This window comes from Bubalus bubalis, chromosome 15, assembly GCF_019923935.1.
Source record: "Bubalus bubalis isolate 160015118507 breed Murrah chromosome 15, NDDB_SH_1, whole genome shotgun sequence".
Lineage (NCBI taxonomy): Eukaryota > Metazoa > Chordata > Mammalia > Artiodactyla > Bovidae > Bubalus > Bubalus bubalis.
Window position 1 is genome coordinate 16,147,293 of NC_059171.1, and position 22,312 is coordinate 16,169,604.

Below are 22,312 nucleotides of genomic sequence, written 5' to 3' on the forward strand. Positions count from 1 at the left end.
CCAGGGGATCTTCCCCACCTGGGGGTCAAACCCACACCTGCATTGCAGGCAGTTTCTTTACCACTGAGCCACCAGGGAAACCCAAAATGTAGTTCTCAAATTTTTCTTAACAAAATAGAAGTAACTAGCAAGATATAATAATTCATACTATCATATAAATTTATGAAAAAAATAATGCATATTATATTGAATCAATATACATGATCCTGATTCCAAATACTTAAAAAAAATTCTTCAGTGACAAAAGAGGCTGTCCACTGCAGCTGTCCAGTTGTCCAGGGGCTTTGAGCTGGGAGGGTGTTTCAGCCCAGCACCTCACCAGGAAGTCATAAGGTTCAAAGGTGAACTCATGGCAGTTCAGTGTGGGGACTAACTAAAAGTTTATTTTCAACCGTAGTTATTTAGTGGATCACTATGGATTTGCTTCAAGTTTTCTGGATATCAGAGCTTTGTTAAAGAGTTTTTTTTTGGAGGGGTAAAAACACTGCTTTTATCTAAGTACTTGTATGTGACACAGTGATTGCTTACTAATAATCTCAAGAAAGAATTCCTTTATCATTAAAATTTTCTTCTCAGTAAAAAATGGATACATGTTCATATTAGAAACTTCAGGAAATATAAACTCTAAAAAGAGAAAATCTGAACATTACACATAATTCAGTCAAAAATCATGGTGATGTATCTGAGGGATTACTTTTTTGTGTTGCAGTAGCAAGATAGCCAAAGCACAACTATTAATAGAACTTTATGTCTATTGAACCGTGGAGCACAGCACTTCTGAATTTTCCTCATAGGAATTAATTGGAGATAGTAGGTTACAAAGAATGTTCCAATAATACTTGCTATATTAGTAAATATTGATTAGTGTTATAGAGAGAGAGCAATTATGCTCAAGCATATTAGCACTTAGCTAACTACAATTTATGAGAACTAATTGATATCTTAGAAAGAAACACTGAAACTGAAGTTTTTATTTGAGGTTATTTTTTAATGCATTCTAATTGTTGACCAAATGTTAGCAAAAAGATTTTTAAGCCCTTTGGAGCAGGGAAAGTGCCTTATAGGACTTAGTACAAATTTCACATTCTGAATACTTGTTGATGCTATTTATTAATAAATGCTCTTTATTCTTACATAATCATGGTAATTTCCTCAGAACTAAGTATAATTTGCAATAGGGAAGATATGGCCAAAATTTTTATAAAATTATTTTGTACTACTGGTTCAATATTTATAATTTTGATTGAATTATTAAAAATAAAGTGTTGGAAAGCTTCTCTATGTGAATTTTTGTTATAGAAACATATTACTTTTGACTTGTGTCCTTGAGAAAGAAAACCATTTTTAAAATCACTCCGTCAAAGGTAAGGAGTATGACAACACAGGGAAATATGGGTGACTCTTTAGATGTCTTGTGATCATTTAATAACACACTTCAAAGAGATTGCTGTGTTTGTATGTTTGAAAGGCTAATATGCAATGTATTCCTTTTCACATTGAACACAATCATATTTTTCCTTAAAGTGTGGGAAGAACACTCAAAAATCCCAGCTACTAACAAGCAATCAACTTGGATACCATTTTATTTCGTTTTCTCATTGCAGAGTTAGAATCTGAAGTCGTGACTTATCTATAAGAATGCCCCTTGGACCCTTATTGGTCAGTTTTATTTGATTTCCTGCCTACAGTGATTGGTTTAGGAATGGGTCCTTATCCTGGGTTGGACCAATCAGAAGCTTCTCAGACTCTCCTGCCTGCCTTTCTGCTGGGGTTGTTACCTTGGTAGTCTCTACATTGAGTCCGCAGCATCCTCCCCTTGAGACAGATGGAGCCGGGAGGTTTTTGGAACACACATGCCTAAAGTCAGCTGTACTGGATTTCTGTTACATGATCCTATGAATTCCTCTTTTTTCCCTTTTTATACTAGTTGGGTTTCTATCACATACAAATAAAGTCTTAAAAGCAGAAAGAAGTGTCTTATATGTAACTTGGAGGAAATATTAAATACAAGAGCAGAAATTAATGCTAAAAAGAATAAACAAAAAATGATTCTTTAAATAGATTAATAAAATGGATAAACTTCCAGACAAGGCTGATTAAAAAAACAGCACAAATAAACTATATTAGATGAAAAGAAGGCATTGAATACAGATGCAAGAGATTAAAAGGTGAAATTTAGATGAAGTGTGCAAATTCTATAACAAGGTAAATGACCAAAATCTGAATGTTCCCATTACCATTAAAGAAATTGAATCAGTAGTTTAAAATTTTTTCCCAAAGAAAATATCAAGCTCCAACAGTTTTATAGGTAAACTCCCATCACACGTTCAAGGATATTTACAACAATGAACTCTTATGTAAAAGAAGCCAGTTTCACAGAGGAACGTTAACTGTAAAGATACTAAACAAAATACCTCATCCTGAATTTGAGTGTATGAAATATGTTATAAATATGTATGTTGACCAAGGTGAATTTATCTACGAATGAGAGTTGGTTCTATACTATAAAAAGCTCATTACTATGGGTGTATTTTACCATTATTAGCAAACTAAGTGAGAAAAATCATATGATGATCTCATTGTAGTTGTTGCTAAGTTGTGTCTGACTCTTGGGACCTCACGGATTGTAGCCCACCAAGCTCCTCTGTCCTAGGCAAGAATACTGGTGGTGGTTGTTCAGTTGCTCAGTCATGTCCAACTCTTTGCGACCCCATGACTGCAGCATGCCAAGCTTCCCTGACCTTCACTATTTCCCAGAGTTTGCGCAAACTCATGTCCATTGAGCCAATGATGTCATCTAACAATCTCATCCTCTGTCGTCCCCTTCTCCTGTCTTCAATCTTTCCTAGCATCAGGGTCTTTTCCAGAGTTGGCTCTTTGCATGAGGTGGCCAAAGTATTGGAGTTTTAGCTTCATTATCAGTCCTTTCAATGACTATTCGTGGTTGATTTCTTTTAGGATTGACTGGTTTTATCTCTAGTCTTCTCCAGCACCACAGTTTGAAAGCATCAATTCTTCAGGCTTAGCATTCTTTATGGTCCAACTCTCACATCTGTACATGACTACTGGAAAAACCATAGCTTTGACTATACAAACCTTTGTCAGCAAAGTGATGTCTCTGCTTTTTAATATCCTGTTTAGATTTGTCATGGCTTTCCTTCCAAGGAGCAAGTTCTTTTAATTTCCTGGCTGCAGTCACCGTCCACAGTGATTTTGGAGCCCAAGAAAATAATCTGTCATGGTTTCCACTTTTTCCCCTTTTATTTGCCATGAAGTGATGGGACTAGAGGCCATGGTCTTAAGTTTTTTTTTTTTCTTAATGTTGAATAGTGCTTATGACATTCCTTTGAAAAGGTGCAATTATTATCTTTCAGCAAACTGAGACTTAAAATAGGTTAAATATTTAGCTGAAGGTCATAGAGCTAATAAGTGGTAGATCCGGGCCTTGAAGCCTGTTGGAATTACTCAAAAGTCTGTGGTCTCAAAACTGCTCTTCAGAAGTGCTTCTAACATTATCTTTTGGTGACAAACTTTACAAATTAGCAAGACATTTCTAAGACAACTTGAAACAAATAGATATATGTAAAATGTTAAATGTGTAAGTAAGAATGTTACAGCACCCTGATATGATAATTTTGTGGAGCAACAGTTAAATCACCTAAGGTATATCTACACAAAAGAAGAGTCTGCAACAGCTTTAAAAATGAGGTGGATCAGTATGTGTCTATATGGAAAACCTTCAAGAAAGAAAGCAATCTGCAGAATAATATATACAGTAAAGCTCCATTTATATAAATAAGTCAAAACCAAACTAGATGATCAAGTATGTAATGGATATAAAATTATCTGCTGGTTACACTCAGAATCCTCAGCAGTGGTGGTCTTTGGGGAGGTAAGTGCAATCGACAGTGAGTGAAGGGAACTTTTAACTTCTCAAATCTATAAAATTCTGTGTTGGAATTTATTCTACAACAGGAGGTATTCATGTAGTAGTTTCTATGTGAAAAGACTTCAAAGAACAAGCAAAATGGTTACACAGAGCCTTTACAACAGTGTAAAAATGTAAAGTCAGAAGTAAACTGAGAAAAAAAATAGTTGGGAGTTTAAACCTCATGGTTTCTTCACTTTTATTTAGGTAATGTAATTTAATGCATACATTAAACTGTTAAAAAAAAATCAGTAAATGGAATCACACCAAGGAAAATCTGCATGCTATTTCCACTAGAAAAATATTATCTATATAAAATTTGGTCCAGTTTCTTCTCCTTTATCTCTGCCATTCAAATTTAAATGCTTTAATTTTATTCAAGCAAAAATCACATATCTGACATAATAAAATACTTCACATCATTAAATTAATAGGGTTTAGTTGAATTAGGTGTGCTCATCTTTCCTATGTTATTTCTCTACTTTAGTCTTCTGAGTTAACTCAGTAAGGCATGTCTGTTTTCCCACATCCAGCAATACAAGTGTTACAGAAGTATAATTTGTAACATTAGTAACTAGATTCATCATTAATCTTCAATTCATGTTGTTTCCCTTATTATATGGTATTTCCATATTTCTAGATATTTCAATCTTACACTTTCCAACAAGGATTAAGCCATTAGTTTAAAAATACTATTAAATTTCCAGACTAAATAACACTTGGCCCACTTAGAGTGATGCTGTCGTCAGAGGTCCTTGCACAGCTACTGCTTCGATCTCAACTCGGCCTCCCTGTTGGGAAAATAACAGATTAAGAGAGCATTATAATGTCTACTGAAAACATATGCATTTTTAACATTAAACTTTTCAAAGAAGGAAAGGAGGGGGCACATTCACCAAGAATCACTAAGAAAAGGCTAGGCTACCGTGCCCAGCATGTTCACTTATGTTAGCTCATGTGATTCCCCTAGCAGCTCTGTTATCAGGGTTCTCTCAGTGCAGAGGATGATACACTGAAGCTTAGAAAGGTTGTTTAACCCATCCCAGAACACAAAGCCAAACGGCAGAGGTTCAAACCCATGTCTTATGTCAAGTTCAGAGCTCCTTCTATCTCATTCTGCATCTTAATAAATTTGATAATACTGATCATTCCAAGTAACAGTCAAAGCAACAAAAATACCATTCACAGAAGCTAAATTTCTTGGGTGCAAAATTTCCAGAAGTCCATGAGAATTGCTTCTTTATAGGTAGAAATATAGTGCTGCTAAGGGGCATAGGAAGTGCTTCTAGTTCAATTAGAAAACCAAAGTAAGAATGGTAAGAAATCTATGAGCCATTGTTTTTCAGATGATTTTTCCTAATGGAAAGCCTAGTGTTGTTTTTGGCCACGCCATGCAGCTTGTTGGATCTTAGTTCCCCAACCAAGGATCAAACCTGAGCCCTCGGCAGGAAAGTGCGGAGTCCCAACCACTGGACCGCCAGGGCATTTCCTAGATATTTTATTATACAATAGAAAATTAAAATTTTAACTGTAGAACTCACAGACCTGGCTCAATTTATAGTTGTTAAGTAACAGTAAAACAATAGAGTGGCTGTTTTACTTCTCATAGTTTAAGTAAAATGATTCTGTTGTATTCACATTCATGTGTGGCCTTGATTTTTTTTTTTTTTAAAGATTTATTTATTATTTTTAGCTGTGCTGGGTCTTCACTGCTGCAAGGGCTTTTCTCTAGTAGTGACGAGTATGGGCTGCGCTCTAGTTGCGGTGCACGGGCTTCTCATGGCGGTGGTTTCTCTTGTCGTGGAGCACAGTATCTAGGCACATGGGCTCAGTAGTTTTGGCACACGGATATAGCTGCCCCGTGGCATGTAGGATCTTCCCAGACCAGTGACTGAACGCGTGTCCCCTGCACTGGCCAGTGGACTCTTACCATTAGGTCACCAGGGAAGCTTGTAGCCTTGATTTTTAATTTTCTTAATTTTTAAGACAAACGTGTACTTACTTTGGGCAAAGCAGCAACCTGGTAAGCAGCTCTTGCAGGAAAACTACTCTGGAAATCTAATTTAAAAGAATTTCATTTTAGTTTTTTCAGATACTATATTGTAATTCAACACTGCAGGATCAAGAATCTGGTAAGTAATTCAGATCTATGTCAGTTCTTAGATACAAGCCAACACTGGAAAAAAGAAGCTCATGTTCATATTTGTTTGACAAAATACTTTGCCATGAGTCCCATAATATTTAATATTCTTAAAAGTATCTTAGCTTTCTGGGAAAAAAATGAAAATATACAGTCTTCAGAATCTGTTCTAACATGCATGCTTACATGCTGTATTAACTCATTTAAAATTCCAACCTTACAAGATGTTGTCCACATTTAGGATATGAGGAAACCAAGGCACAGAAATATTAACTAACCAGTTAAAGGTTCTGAGAGAGCAGGACAGATCGTGGCTAGACCTCATCACAGCAATAATAAATGCAGTCATGTCTTGAAAAATGATTTGGAGAGTACAGAAAACCTGAGAAGGATGTAATAAAATTAAGCTTAAGGAAAAAGGATTTGTCTGGTTGTGCTATGTTTTTCTAGGGAATGCAATAGAAATAACTTGGATCTTTTTCAAGGGGACACACTTTGTGTTTCTAAGCAGCTATTAATTCTTTCAGGACAGGATCTATGACCATTTCTTTAACCTCACCCAACATTCTTAATGTATTGTTGTTGTTTAGCTGCTAAGTCGTGACCCCATGGACTGTAGCTCACCAGGCTCCTTTGTCCATGGGATTTCCCAGGCAAGAATACTGGAATGGGTTGCCATTTCCTTCTCTAGAGGATGTTCCTGACCCAGAACCCACCTCTCCTGCATTTGTACGCGGATTCGTTACCACTGAGCCACCAGGAAAGCCCTTCTTAATTTATAATGGACACTTATTAAGGTTAATATATATCTTTTTAAAATGTGTATTTATTTGGCTATGTTGGGTCTTAGTTGCAGTGCATGGGCTTAGCTGCCCTTCAGGATGTGGAATCTTCTGGGACCAGGGATTGAACTCACATGCCCTGCACTGCAAGGTGGGTTCTTTACCCCTGGGCCATCAGGGAAGTCCAATAGATACACTTCTCTTTAAAATGGAAAATAGTAATAAAGCCAAATAACTTACATTGTTTGTAGACATCGTTGACAGTACTGAAGTCATTTATATCAGCCAGCAAAACAGTTGCTTTTACCACTAGGAGATATATACATTGTCATTAGGTTTGTTTAGTTATTTGGTCTGATCTAAAACATTACTTAGAAAAATGGTAGTGATGAAATAAAATTCACATTTTAAGGCAAGACAATAAAAATGTTAACATAAAATTTCTTTTCTCTGCCGATTTAGTCCTCCTGCGCCCCTCTAGTGTGCACTGGGTGTCTTCATAGAGCATTAGCCAGACCTCTTCAACAATAGAAATACCTGTTCAACCATAAAGTTCAATTCTTCTTTTGCTGGTGCTAGCCATGCAACTCCCTAGACCATAACATAACTTACTTATGAGCTTATTCATGTCACTAGCTATATTACCTGTGTTCTGTTTTGCAAGATTGTTTCTTGCATTATCAAACGTGACCAAGTCTCCAGTAAAAATAACTAGATGACGTGAAATCATTGACCTAAAATACAGTTCTTCAAGATCGATGATTATAATAGTTGTACTCTAGATATGGGAAGCAGCAACAAGAGAGACTCGTTTCCTGGCTTCTGGCTACTATTAACAGAGCTTTAGTCCACTAACAGCACACTGAGTGACATATCAACTAAGTCCTCACCTGACTTGGCAATGATAGAAATTAAGATCAAAAGGGAGCATCCAGTTCCGTAAGAATCAAGTCATAGCTGCTGTAGTCGCTGACCTACAATACATCCTGAAAGGAATTCAGGAAGAAGATCAGGATAAGGCACTTCGTGCTCTAGGGAAATTGGCAGAACCGGCCCCCAGATAGATATTTTCAGGAGAAAATGTTACGAATCTAGTTTTACATGTTTCCATACCTAGCACTAAAACCATTAACTTAGCTATCTGTTCCTCACGAATAGCACTAACCTTCTGCCAAGACTTGGGCCAGGTACCTCTTCAGAATAGTCCTCAGAGCTTTCTGAAAGACTGTCTGCCAGGTATCAGCCTCAGGTTGGGGCAAATAAAATGTTCCATTTTTTTCCCTTAGATTGACTACTGATTAATTTTTTACTGATATTATGTATATGGCTCTAGATCGACTATATTAATATTTCATTGGTATTGTGTCTATGGGACTGAAACTCAGCCAACTTCAAACAACAAAAGATACAGCAGGACATATTATTAGATGCCATGTGTTCTTTAAAAAGACCAAAGAAATATCAAAAAGAAATGTGAAATAATTTCAAGTTGCTCACCATTCGTGAAGTCACAGCCTGCTGCTTTCAGAATTTCACCTATGTTTGTAAGAGCCTGTGAACCAAGGGAAGAAAGCCCTTAGGCACTAATGTTACATCGAAGATTTAACTCAATTCAGTTAACCATCTTTTACTAATACTTCCTATGTTGCAGAAAAATCTTCCTTTTCTAGAAAATTCTTCATAAGCCACATAAGCCACTCTTCATAAGCCACCTCTATACAAGTAAAATGCCTCTTGGCTTTCTTTGATGGAGTGAATCTTTCTGAAATATAGTGAGAATTTTCTCTTTTTGTGAGGAGAAAGACTGAAGTCTCTTCCTCAATGCTAGAATTGTGAAATTCTCAATGTCAACTAAGCTAAAACAGAAATAACTACTGGGGCTCCTAATTCTGTATCACTTTCAGGAAAAGTATGAGCTAGTAAGCATTTAAACCTGTTTTCTTTGAAGCAACATTTTTAAAGAGGTTGTTTCCTTTTTCTTAAAAAACAATTATTAGTAAATTTTGTGTATATTTGACACTTCAGCCTTTGGAAAAACGTTAGTTTTTCACTCTGTCCTTAATTTATTGTTTTTCCAATTCACTCTTCCACTTTGACTGGTCACATTATAGTAGTTGATGATTTTAAAAAATTTAATCTTCTAAATGGGTTATACATGGATATGGCAAAAAATTCAAAAGCTACAAAAAACATATACAGTGAAAAGATGTCTTTCACCCTCACTCTCCCTCCCGAGTTTCCTTCATCAAAGGCAACAACTAGAAAACTGTTTCTAGTTTCTTGTATATCCTTCCAGAGACAGCCAATGCCTATACCAGCATAAATGTATATATCCTTAGACAGAGAGACACACACGGTAGCTTATTGTGCAAGCTGTTCTGTATCTTGGTTATATTATATAACAATTTATCTGGAAGATATTTCCATATTAATTTAGCTGTACAATCTAGCAGGATTTCTTTAGCTAGTTCCTCATGATGCACATTTTAGGTTATTTTCTACCTTTGGACATCACAAATGACTCAGTGAATGTACTAAATGATAATTTAATTCTATTTATTGGATTAGAATTATACTCCCATCCTTATTAATATTTTTAGAAAACATACTGCATACTGCATGTAACCTTTGATATTTCTCTCTCTCTAACAAACATTGATTTTTACTTCTGTGGTGGTGGATTATTTTTACGGTCATTGGCCTAAAAAAATTTCCCAACTCATGCGGAAGTGGCAAGATGTTTTCACAATTCACAATTGCTTTCACAATTCACAATTGCTTTCACAATTTCCTTCCCATTTCACTGAAATATAACTTGAGATATAACACTGCATTAGTTTTAGGTAAATAACATGATGATTTAATACATGTATGTATTGTGAAATGATTACCACAGTAAATTTAGTTAATACCCAATAATTCAGATTTAAAGTCACCTTGGCAGGTAAAATTTTTTTTTTTAGGTTGTTAAATGATTCATCACATTTCCAACTTTCTATTACTGTAAAACTGTTTTACGTCAATAAGTCAACAGATAAAAAGCATCTATCTGATAATCTCTGTAAAATAAATGAGCCAAATGGATTCTTAATATTCCTCAATATGATGAAAAAGAAGTAGAAAAGGGAACTTCAAATGTGGAAAATGACTCACCTGTTTAGCCTCTTCTGCCACCCCTCCTGGCACAAGCTGTCCACTTGCTGGGTCCATGCCTAGTTGTCCTGAAATGTAAATGGTCCTGTCGACTAACACAGCCTGACTGCAAAGAACAGAAATCCAATATATGTAAAATATAAAATGTAAAACTCAATGCTAAGAGATTTCTTTGCTAAGATACAAAAAATACAAAATATAAAATAGTAATTGGACTTCATGGAAATTAAAACCTTTTGCTTATTGAAAGTCATCTTTAAGAAAATGGAAACCCAAGTCACAAATTGGGAGAAAATATTTGTGAAACGCTTATTTAACAATGGATTTGTATTCAGAATATATAAAGAACTCTTATATAATTCAATAATATAAAGACAGACAACCCAGCAAAATACTGGGCAAATGATCTGAACAGACACCTCGTAAAAGAAGACATACAAAGAGTGAAGGAGTAATGCAAACCAAAGCCACTTCGCCATACCACTACACACAATAAGGCACGACTGATAATAAGCATGGATGAGGATGTGGAGAAAATGGAATCTTCATACTTTGTTGGTGGGTATGCAAAATAGTACACACACTTTGGAAAGTAGTTGGGAGTTTCTTAAAAACTAAACAGGGAATTCTCTGGGTCCGGTAGTTAGGACTTGGCACTTTCACTCCAGGGTCTGGGTTCAATTCCTGGTCAGGGAACTAAGATCCCATAACCGACAAAAGAAAGCACTGCCAAGCACTCAAGAAAATAAGTAATGAGACAAGGTTAATCATTGCTGAAGGGTCAAGAAGGATACATGGCTTACTTTCTGAACTGATCATTTTTGTAGTAAGGAAACTAAATAACAGAATTAGTAACAAGATCACAGGGAAAAGCATAAGCTACACTGAGACCTGAAAGAGAGCCAAACAAATCAACTTTCAGTTCAGTTCAGTCGCTCAGTCATGTCCGACTCTTTGCGACCCCATGAACTGCAGCACGCCAGGCCTCCCTGTCCATCACCAACTCCCGGAGTTCCCTCAAACTCATGTCCATCGAGTCGGTGATGCCATCCAGCCATCTCATCCTCTGTCGTCCCCTTCTCCTCCTGCCCCCAATCCCTCCCAGCATCAGAGTCTTTTCTAATGAGTCAACTCTTTGTATGAGGTGGCCAAAGTACTGGAGTTTTAGCTTTAGCATCATTCCTTCCAAAGAACACCCAGGACTGATCTCCTTTAGAATGGACTGGCTGGATCTCCTTGCAGTCCAAGGGACACTCAAGAGTCTTCTCCAACACCACAGTTCAAAAGCATCAATTCTTCGGTGCTCAGCCTTCTTCACAGTCCAACTCTCCCATCCATACATGACCACTGGAAAAACCATAGCCTTGACGGACCTTTGTTGGCAAAGTAATGTCTCTGCTTTTGAATATGCTATCTAGGTTGGACATAACTTTCCTTTCAAGGAGTAAGCGTCTTTTAATTTCATGGCTGCAATCACCATCTGCAGTGATTTTGGAGCCCCTAAAAATAAAGTCTGACACTGTCTCCACTGTTTCCCCATCTATTTGCCATGAAGTGATGGGACCAGATGCCATGATCTTAGTTTTCTGAATGTTGAACTTTAGGCCAACTTTTTCACTCTCCTCTTTCACTTTCATCAAGAGGCTTTTTAGTTCCTCTTCACTTTTGCAATTAATTCTCTCTTAGATAAAAAGTCCCACCATTGTTTCTAAACATAAAATCTACCATTTTAACCATTTTAAAGTACACATTTCAATGGCATTAAATGTTTAAAAATTTTTTTATAAAGAGACCTTAACTTCACTTTAAATTTAGAAGTAAAATCTGTTTTACCCCATCTCACGGTTATTCAGAAAATAAGATACTTTCATTTCTAATGTCCTACTTGCCTATATTTTGTTCAACATGCTCCCAACTTTCCTCTTTTATTTCATGACGTCTCCCCTCATATCTTTTTTCCTTTATAACTTTAAATACAATTGGTAATTTTATAACACAATTGGTATTGAGTCTCTAGGTGCGTAGCCTGCTATGGTTCAGTCCCAGTGGGCACAGTGAACCCCGAGGCCCGCAGCAGCTCTAACCTGGACTAGCGGCTGCCGTCTATGGGGTCGCACAGAGTCGGACACGACTGAAGCGACTTAGCAGTACCAGCAGCAGCCCAAGCCCCAAACCCCCACCCCACACGCCCCGAATGCCCGCCCCGGAGTCGCCACCCCAGACGCCTCGAGTCCTTCTCGGCTCCCACAGCCCTCCTGTACCTGTAGGGACCAATGGCCGCGGGGGCTTTCGCGGTGCTGATTATCTTTCTGACCAGAGACGACATGGTTAAACCCTTTTCCCTTGCTGCCCCTCGGAAACAACTACGCAGAACTCGGTTCTCGCTCGCTCTTCACCTGACCAGCAGGGGCCAGAATCGCTGCTTTAAAGCTTGGCCGGGGATTCGCTCGGCATTCTGGGAGTTGTAGTCTCCGTGCGACTCCGGGCCACGTGGAGGTCGCGGTCACACTGGCGCATGCGCCCTCCAGTTCGCTCTCCGCGCCCGGCGCGTCGGTGGCTGTGGCAGAACCTTGTCATCCGGACTAGGTGGGGAGTTCTGGTTTCTTCACACCGGGCGTCTGGAAGGTAGGTCGTGATGGGCTGGCGTCCTCCAGGGATCGCGACTGTGGGAGAGAGGGTGTGGCCTCCCCCTGCGGGTGCCTAGTATTGGCCGGGCTCCTCTTGGATTGTCCTCACACCCAACTATAACCTACTCTTCTTCCCTTGCTGCCAGCGCTGGGGCCCTTCTTTCCGCTTGGCACCTCCTACTTTTACCAGAGAACTGGGGTCACGTCTTGGTGGGTGTCAAGCCAAAAAAAAAAAAAAACAAAAAAAACGAAACAAAAGGACTCAATGAAGCCAAAGATCAGAAGGAAGGATTTATTACTTGCTTCAAGTGAGGAGAATACCGTGGATCTTTCCCAAAGTAGTGTCTCCCCAGCAGAAAATCCGGGACCTTTTAAGCTAAAGTAAGTTAAGTCGCTTGAGTCGTGTCCGACTCTTTTGCGACCCCTTGGACTGTAGCCTGCCAGGCTCCTCCGTCCGTGGGTATTTTCCAGGCAAGAATACTGGAGTGGGTTGCCATTTCCTTCTCCAGGTTTTAAGCTAGGAATACATGCATATTCATGAAGGGGCTCCAGCGGAAGGCAATTCAGCATAGACTTGTGGCAAAGGTCAACAGTTTTAGTTTTAGTGGAAGAGACAGGGTTGGGGGAGGGGGTCATAAGAAAGGTCAGCAGCATCATCCCAGTTGATCTGATGATTGAGTGCCCGAGGGGGTTCAAATTCTGCAAAACAGCTGGAGAAAATGTTTCAGGCTACTCTTGGTCATGGAACTAGAAATGGGAGTTTACAACTGATTTTTATTACTGGTACTTCTCCTGCCTGATAATAGTTGTTTTTTAAGTCCCTTTCAGCTGCTAAGTCAGTGTCCTACTTTCTTTGAAACCCCATGGACTGTAGCCTACCAGGCTCCTTTGTCCATGGGATTTCCTAGGCAAAAATCCTGCATGGGCTGCCATTTCCTGCTGCAGGGGATCTTAAGATCGTTTTTTTAGGTCCATTAAGATCATTATTACTGAGCCATGCTGTTCAGGGACAAGCCTTGTGGCCAGGCTTAGATCACAAAATGGCTTAGGCAAGAAATGGCTTCTCAAATGCCAAGAAAGCCTTGCCTGGTTGTTTTTCTGGGGACCCCCTACTTTATCTGTTTACACTTCAGCCCCTGTGATCTTGATCCCACTCTGTCTGTCATTTCTCTGCATTGCCCCACCAGGCAGAGGCTCTCCTAGGACTGGGCTTGCATTCTCTAAAGGAATAAGATGGGTGATTCGGAGAACCTTGAGGAGACTTGGCACTGTTCACCTCCTCGCTGCCCCCTCATGCTTCCTCCTCTGGAGAGCCCCTAGAGATTTACAAGATGTCTCTGCAGAAGCCTAGTGACTGGCATCTGATTTCAAGTAGGAGATTATTGATCTCGGTGCAGCAAATGGCCCCAGAGCTGTTCTCTTGGCAGATATTCAGTCATGCAGTATCAGAAGCAGTGGTACTTGGCTAAATATTTTTTACTGTTAAAATATGCATTATAGGCACGTATCACTTCTTATTTTACGCATGCACATGCATATTCAACAGATATATATATTGAGCCCCTGCTTTGTGCAAGACTCTCTGCTAGGTCCTGGAGATGTGGCAGTGAAAAAGACTGGCAAAATTCCCTGTCCTCCCCTGCTTCTGAAACAGAATCCTCTGTTTTCCACCTCATTTTGTTCTACATACTGTGGCTTTCCAACTCTGACTCGAGAACCTTCAGAGCTTTTTCATTGGTTTAGAGCTTTTGCCTCCAAGCCTTGCCTACTCAGTTTTGTCCTCTGCTGCTGTCTCTTTCCGCTCTAGTTATCCAGAGTCCTCACTCCTGAAGTCATGAGCAGATTCTTGAATACTTTCTTCCCTAAGTTCTGACTAATGAAATCTTATGTTCTCATTGACTTTTCCTGTAGATTCACACTTTTTCTTTCCCTTATCCTGTTTCCTATTGTGCTGTACTGCAAAATTTAGTCTTTTAAAATAAAAAAAATTTTTTTTTTTTAGTTCATTTTAGACCCCTGTGTTGTGTGTTAGTTGCTGCTGGGGCTTTTCTCTAGTTGCAGCAAGTAGCGGCTACTTGAGTTGCGGTACACAGGCGTCCACTGCAGTGGCTTCTCTAGTTGCAGAGCACAGGCTCTAGGGCGCACAGTCTCAGTAGCTGCAGCTCCTGGGCTCTAGAGCACAGGCTCAGGAATTGTGGTGCAGGGGCTTAGCTGCTCCTCGGCATGTGGGATCTTCCTGGATCAGGGATCAAACCCAGGTGTCTTGCATTGGCAGGAGGATTCTTTACCATTGAGCGACCAGAGAAGCCCTTTCATCTTGTACTATATGTGATCTTATTCTCTAACTGTTTTTAAGAATGGTGAATAGAGCCAGACTGCCTGGTTTGAATCCCCGCACAATCACAAGCTGAGTTTCACCTCTCTGTGCTTCAGTTTTTTCATTTATGAAATGATGGTAGTGCAAGTACTTCCCTCACAGGGTTGTAAGAATAAGTAAGTAAGTATGAGTAAGGCATGGGGAATAGGGCCTGACACACAAAGTTCTCAAAAATATTGGTGCTTAAGATGAGTAATTCTTTAAGGAAAGAGGCCACACGCATGTGCTACTTTGCTTGTAGCATAGCTACAACCCAAAGCTATTAACCACATATAGGTACCCCCAAGCTTATTAAATTTGATTAAACTGGATAATTAGGAGGTGTTTTAATTTACAAAACACTTCACCATATGATTTTTAAATAGGCACTCTCTTGAAGCATTACAGATAATTAAACGAGTGGTATTGGAGAAGACTCTTGAGAGTCCCTTGGACTACAAGGAGATCAAACCAGTCAATCCTAAAAGAAATCAGTTCTGAATATTCATTGGAAGGACTGATGTTGAAGCTGAAACTCCAATACTTTGGCCACCTGATGCAAAGAACTGACACATTGGAAAAGACCCTAATGCTGGGAAAGATTGAAGTCAGGAGAAGGGGATGACAGAGGATGAGATGGTTGGATGGCATCACCGACTTGATGGACATGAGTTTGAACAAGCTCTGGGAATTGGTGGTGGACAGGGAAGCCTGGTGTGCTACAGACCATGGGGTCGCAAAGAGTTGGACACAACTGAGCAACTGAACTGAAGTAAACTGGAAATATTAATATTTCTTGTGAAACAGCATGCCTGTATTCATTAGGCAGATTTTATTAAGTCTGAGTCACCAGTTTTTTAGGTTAAAATAAGTCAGAGATCATCTGTTTAATTCCCTGGTTTTCAAACCAGATTCTACTCTACCAAGGGTTGTATCTGATCAGCCAGGGGATAATATGCTGGATGGGAAAATATGACATGTTCAATTTATGTGAATATTTGAGAGAAAACACTTTTATAAAGCCTGGCACATACTTAGTGCTCATTGAAGTTTTGACTAAAATGGCCATGAAAACAAAACTGTGACTGTTGGGAACAGATGTAAAATTCACGTGAATGTTAAAGGTAAGAGTTAAAATTCCTGCTGGAAGCTATTTTAAACTAAATCCTCAGGCTTCATAAGGATGTATTCTACATTCATTCTCTTCTGGCATCAGAACTGTTTGAGAATCCTTGCTAGTTCAATCTGCTCATTTTCTACTCTCAAACCTAAGGTCAGAGATGTGATTTCTGGTTCCTAAATTTGTTGTCCCAGCCAGGGCTCCCAGGTAGTGATGTGTTTTACTGGGTAAGTTCTGATTCAAGCATGTGGACTAAACTGTTTTGTAGGATAATTTTGAATGGTTCTTAATACAGTCTGATCTGAATCAAGACCTTCACTAGTCAGTGAGTTTTGCAGAGCTCTGTTTACTTACTATATATTTTTAAGTTTGGAAAATATTTTGGAGTGTAGATCAAGTTGTTTTTCATGTAAGTGAAAACAGAATGGAGTGAGAAAGTGAAATGAGATACATTTCTGTGACTTCATTTTTTATTTAAGAGTAAGAGTTACCATTAACTGAGCCCTTAGTTTATGCAGAGCCCCATGCATTGTGTTGGGTACATTACCTTACAACCATTTGTAGATTATTCCCATTTATAGAAAGGGGGACCGAAGCTCAAAGAGGGAAAATAATTTTCCTAAGATTATATGACTAAAAAGTGTTATGGAAGATATTTGAATCCAGGTCTTTTTCACTCTGAAGTAAAGGCTCTTAAACACTCTGCCACATAGATTACTCTTGATTTTTATGAAGTATTGAATTGGAAAGAAGATAAGTGAATTTAACTCAATGGCACTCATCGGGTGTGGTGCAAATCCTGATGTGAATTTTGAAAGTTTGTGCAGGTGGTCAGCATAGTGATTGGGGTAACACCGCTGCCATTTACTAGACAGGGATCAAGGATGTTAGCTGTCCTGCAGTGTACGATACCTGACTCTGCTTTGCATAAAGTAGTGGCTGGATGGATTTAATATGTACTGAGTTTTCCAGGAATACAATAAAAAGGCAAGATTGAACTTTAAAAGTAAAATTTGTACTTTACCAAAGAATGTTTACGAATTTAGGGAACCATGTCGCCAGTGGCATTACTGCCCTAACAGGTACTAGTATACACCTGTATCTCTTTGCCTTTGTAGTTGTTGCGGGTATGTAATTCTATGTATCAGATCAGATCAGTCGCTCAGTCGTGTCCGACTCTTTGCGACCCCATGAATCATAGGTATGAGTAAAGGCTAGTATTAAAACATTTAAATGCTTGGAGAATAGCTTGGTTGTGGCTGCACTGAGCCTTCTGGCCTCCTAGTGTCTCCTTCCTGCAGGACCCTTCCCTCCCTACAGTCAGCAAGGAAAGAGTTAATGCCTGCCGTGTGGGGGCTTCTAGGCCCCGCTCCCGCTCCAGCTCTGCAGATCGTGCCCATGCCTCTGTTGGCGCCTGTGTCTCTGATTATCCCCCTGGGTTAAACATACCTCTGTTTCATAATGTCATCTAGTTACGTGAAATACTTACATACAGAAAAGAAATATTATTTTAGTTACTTTTGGGCTTCCCTTGTGGCTCAGCTGGTAAAGAATCTGCCTGCAATGTGGGAGACCTGGGTTCGATCCCTGGCTTGGGAAGATCCCCTGGAGAAGGGAAAGGCTACCCACTCCAGTATTCTGGCCTGGAGAATTCCATGAACTATATGGTCCATGGGGTTACAAAGAGTCGGACACAACTGAGCAACTTTCACTTCACTAATTACTTTTAGTTCTCCCCTACATCACAATGAGGGCACATATTGTAGGACTTGTTTTGATAAAAGTTATATGTCTAGTAGGTTATGTAATTAATGCATTTCAAGTAAAATAGAAGACAGGTGTTTCAAGCTCTTCAGTAAAAGAAAGGGGCATTGAGTTTGAGAGCTGAGAACTGCTGTGGAATCAAGCTCCACTAGGTTTTTGTCCCTTTGTCTTCTTACTTCAAATTGAAATCTTTTGCAGTTCTAAATTAAAGGTACAGCTGGCCTCATCTCAGTAGTAGAAATGAAAATGTTAGTAATCTGTGTTCAGTTTTTGGTGAGGGTGTCATATTGGAATAGTGTATTTCGTTTTTCATTGATTCACATGGCTCTTGTTTCACTTAATTTTGATAAACTGTTTTAGCTAATTAAATTTTTTTACAAGGGCATAGGGATCTTATCTTCATTTTTCATCCTGCCAACAAACTTTATGCAGTGTCAACCCTGGTACGTGACTCAATTATTTGACAGTACAACACAGTTATTTTTTTCTGTTGAATTAAAAGTTTTTGGTGTTAATGCTAGTCCCTCTGGTTATAAATCCCTGCTGTAGATCAGTATCATAGTAACTTTTTTTTTAAGTTTGTTTGTTTTTTTTTAAATGTGGACCATTTTTAAAGTCTTTATTGAATTTGTTACAGTGTTGCTTCTGTTTTTATGTTTTGGTCTTTTGGCCATGTGATATCTTATCTCCCTGACCAGGATCGAACCCAGGCCTCCTCCACTGGAAGGCCAAATCTTAACTACTGGATCACCAGGGAAGTCCCCTACCATAACATTTTGGTGTCATTAACCCATCTATAATAGATGGAGATGTATTATGTTGAAAATTCAAATTCTAAGTCACATGAACATTTATTCATTAAATTTATTTTTTATTTTTGAAATTTATTTCAAAATTTATTACTTTCTTTCCAGAAATGTCTAATGCAAAAGAAAGAAAACATGCAAAGAAAATGAGAAACCAGCCCACCAATGTGACTTTATCCTCTGGCTTTGTGGCTGACAGTGGAGTAAAGCACCATAATGGAGGTGGAAAACCTTTCCAGTCTCAAAAAGGTAAGATACACATGGTACTCGCTACACACGCTTCCCTATGGATCAGATTGCTTTTGTCACTCCTTTTGGTAATCATCATCTAAATGATGGAGGAGCTAGATTAAAAATAGATACAATTGACCCTCATTATTTGCAAGCTTTGTATTTGCAGATTCCCCTAGGTGCTAAATTTGTAACCCCAAGCTTAATCCTCATGGCACGATGGTGGTCATACCAAGAGTGGGAACATTTTTGATTCCCCTGATGCAGGTTATTTCTAGTGGAGTTCCCAGTGCCGTCCTGTTTGACCTTCTTACCAGACGAAGGATTCTGATGGGGCAGGGCCATGTAGTGTAAGAAACTCCAGCTGTCACAGGGGTTCGAATGCCGATTGTGCGGTGGCCCCAGGCAGGTCACTTAACACTTCTGAACTTCATTTTCTCTTTGGAAAAGAAAGGAAAGGCTGAGTTGTTCTTATGATTTAAGACCGTAATCTCTGCGATATATGTAACACATACATGCATGGACACGTACATGTTTCCTCTCAGAGCAAGGGCTCAGTGTTCACTCGTTCACTGTTGGCTGTGACTTTCTAGAACATAGCGGCTGGGAATAATGAAAACTGGCTGTACATATTTTAGAGCTGATATATTTTATCTGTACCTTAACAGTTTATTAAATGACACTGGTATGTTTCTTGAAATACAGTGCCTTTATCATGTCTGCATTTAATTTTTGTACTGATTTTATAAATCTTATAAGGTGATGTGAAGGGGATAGCTGTTTATTAGTCAGCAACAGGAAATAGAAAATAGATTGAGATGCAACACTGATGCCCAACAGGCCGGGTGAGAAGCCTTAACACATATCTCATTTATGGCTCACAACGACGGACCTTGCAACGTTTCATGGTTATAGGGCCTTAATAATTGTCACCACAATGGAGATGAGCAGGAATGCAGTGAAATTCTCCACTGATCTTTCCCTGTGTTCACAGAGAGGGATTTGATGATATCTTGAAGTCAGAAGATATGTATAGAAATTGCCTTTATTTCTTGCTTAGCATAGCAGCTATCGATCGGAGTGTAGCAGAGAATTAAGATGAAAGACTAAATATGCACAATCAGGTGAACTGTAGTATTTAAGGGAACTTGGGTGTAAAATTCACATTGCACTATTTATATAGAGAAAATTTCCCTTGTATCTGTTGTATCCAAGGTTCTTCCGTGTGTCACAGGGACATGGTTAGCTAGCATGCTGCCTCCTAGCTGTGTGACCTCGGGCAAGTCAGTTCACCTCCCCACCTGGGAGCCCTCCTCCTGCAGGGGAGGACAGGAATAGCCACCTTACAGGGGCGTTACAGGACTAAAATCCCCATCGGTGTTGTCACCCAACACTCTCATCCTTATCTCTGATAAAAGTGACCTGTTTCTTCTTGTTTTCTTTTTGAAAACATACTAGAGTCTCATCCTGGAACTTCCCGACAGCGGCAGACCAGAACGACCCACCGTCCGCTGGCCGAGTCTGATGCAAAGGAGCAGCCTTCCTCCAGGGTAACCTTTAGAAAAAAGGGAGGATGGAAAGCAGGTCCCGAGGGCACTTCTCAGGAGATTCCCAAGTATATAACTGGTAGGTGTTTGTAAGGAAGCCAAGCGTGATTGGACTGTGAGCTCTGTTTATCCTGCAGCCAGATTTCTAGTGCCCTCTGGTAGCTCAGGTGGTAAAGAATCTGCCTGCAATGCAGGAGACCCCGGTTCGATTCCTGGGTCTGGAAGATCTGCTGGAGAAGGGATAGGCTACCCACTCCAGTATTCTTGGGCTTCACTGGTGGCTCAGCTGGTAAAGAATCCTCCCGCAATGCTGGAGACCTGGGTTGGGAAGATCCCCTGGAGGAGTGACAGGGTACCCACTCCAGTATTCTGGCCTGGAGAATTCCTTGGACTGTATAGTCCATGGGATCTCAGAGTCGGACACGACTGAGCGACTTTCACGTCAGGCGTGTCTCAGCTGCAGCCTGGACTCACTGCCTTGGCCTGTGTGCTCTTGCTGCCCCCTCTCGCCATCTTCTTAGAGGTCCTGATTTGTCTTTTTTGTCTTAAAGTTGTCGTTGGCACCACCCCCTCCTTGTGAAAAAATATAAAATGCCATCCATACTCTTCAGCACGCATCTCCAAAGATAAAACCAAATTTAGTGCAGTCTGAGGGCAGCCAAGGCCTGTAAGTTCCTGTCTCCAGGCCCTTTGTTGCCTCGTTCCCTGATGCCCCCTTGTTACCCCTCACCCCCACTACCTCATAACCCTGTATTCTTATGGTCTTTATGCCTTCCTGGAGGAATTCACTTAAGTGTCTCCAGCACTTTGTTTATTCTTTAGGATAAAAAAGTCTATTTTTCAATAAAACTAAAAATACCTATGGATATATATTTGTAAAAAAGCAGAAACTGTTAAGGAAGAAAACCCTTGGAATCAAAACTAAGATTTTGTTTTTTCTTTGTTTTCTGGTGGGATTATAACACTTAAGAACGGTTGTGATTATATTGCATGTAGCCTTCTGTTTTAAAAATAAAACCTTTTAAGCTTATTTTTTAAACTTTTTTTTCTGATTAGGAAAGTAGAACTGAATCCTTGCAGAAAACTTGAAAAATATAAGTTGAAGGACAATTTCCCAATCATGTAATACAGAAATAACTACTATTGGTATTAATCTATTAGGGGGTTAGGGTAGTGGATGAATTGTAAGCTTGTGTATTTAAAAATCTTTCTGAAATGTACCAGGAAAAGTATTGATTCAGGATGAGTTTTTAAATGGCATTGCTATTTCCTTCAACAGCTTCTACTTTTGCTCAAGCCCGAGCTGCTGAAATCAGTGCCATGTTGAAAGCAGTGACCCAGACATCTTCTAATTCGCTGGTTTTCCAGACTCTGCCACGGCACATGAGACGAAGAGCCATGAGCCACAATGTCAAACGCCTTCCTCGGCGGTTACGGGAGATTGCCCAGAAAGAGGTATGAGAATCTCTTAATGTAAATGTTTAGGTTAGTAGTTCTTTAAAGAAATTGAGAAGTATTAGCCTGATAGAATTTATTAAAATGAAAACTAAGAAACAACATACTCATTTTGCATATTTTTTGGTTTATCATTACCTTTCCCCCCTTCACCCCATACCCCCAAAATTAGCAGGCTGCTGGATATTATAGCTACTTTTAAATGTAGCATTTGCAACCTCTCTCTCTTTATGATGTTAAACAGTTGGTGTTCCCCAGTCAGATTTAAAATAAATTTTGACCTTACCAGATAAGTAATTTAGCTCTGCACTTTGGAACGTGACCAATCTAGAGCTGGAAGGTTAAAAGATTGCCTTTTGTCTTTTTTAAAATTGAAAACTTGAACTTGGATTTAATTTTTGTT

The 22,312-nt window shown here is 39.3% G+C and overlaps 2 protein-coding genes across 3 annotated transcripts in view; one reads left to right on the forward strand and one right to left on the reverse strand.

The window, feature by feature from the left end:
* Nucleotides 1–4,110: 4,110 nt before the first annotated feature.
* RIDA (reactive intermediate imine deaminase A homolog) lies at nucleotides 4,111–12,449 on the reverse strand. Of its 2 annotated transcripts, XR_006544847.2 has the most exons (7): nucleotides 12,265–12,449; nucleotides 10,004–10,109; nucleotides 8,348–8,402; nucleotides 7,091–7,159; nucleotides 6,347–6,450; nucleotides 5,931–5,986; nucleotides 4,111–4,719 (listed from the first exon to the last, which is right to left on the reverse strand). XR_006544847.2 is itself a non-coding variant. In XM_006048770.4 (6 exons), the coding sequence occupies exons 1-6, from the start codon at nucleotides 12,327–12,329 to the stop codon at nucleotides 4,657–4,659; spliced, it is 414 nt and encodes a 137-aa protein (XP_006048832.3). In that variant the 5' UTR covers nucleotides 12,330–12,443; the 3' UTR covers nucleotides 4,111–4,656. The 2 variants fall into 2 exon arrangements, 1 of the variants encoding a protein (XP_006048832.3); XM_006048770.4 differs by lacking the exon at nucleotides 6,347–6,450 and having other exon boundaries at nucleotides 12,265–12,443.
* Nucleotides 12,450–12,478: 29 nt separating this feature from the next.
* Nucleotides 12,479–22,312, forward strand: part of POP1 (POP1 homolog, ribonuclease P/MRP subunit) — a 35,361-nt gene continuing 25,527 nt past the window's right edge. The window contains exons 1-4 of the mRNA XM_006048772.4: nucleotides 12,479–12,628; nucleotides 18,785–18,925; nucleotides 20,366–20,533; nucleotides 21,734–21,909. Coding sequence (XP_006048834.4) covers nucleotides 18,787–18,925; nucleotides 20,366–20,533; nucleotides 21,734–21,909 — 483 coding nt within the window. The 5' untranslated portion in view covers nucleotides 12,479–12,628; nucleotides 18,785–18,786. The remainder of the gene's footprint in view (nucleotides 12,629–18,784; nucleotides 18,926–20,365; nucleotides 20,534–21,733; nucleotides 21,910–22,312) is intronic.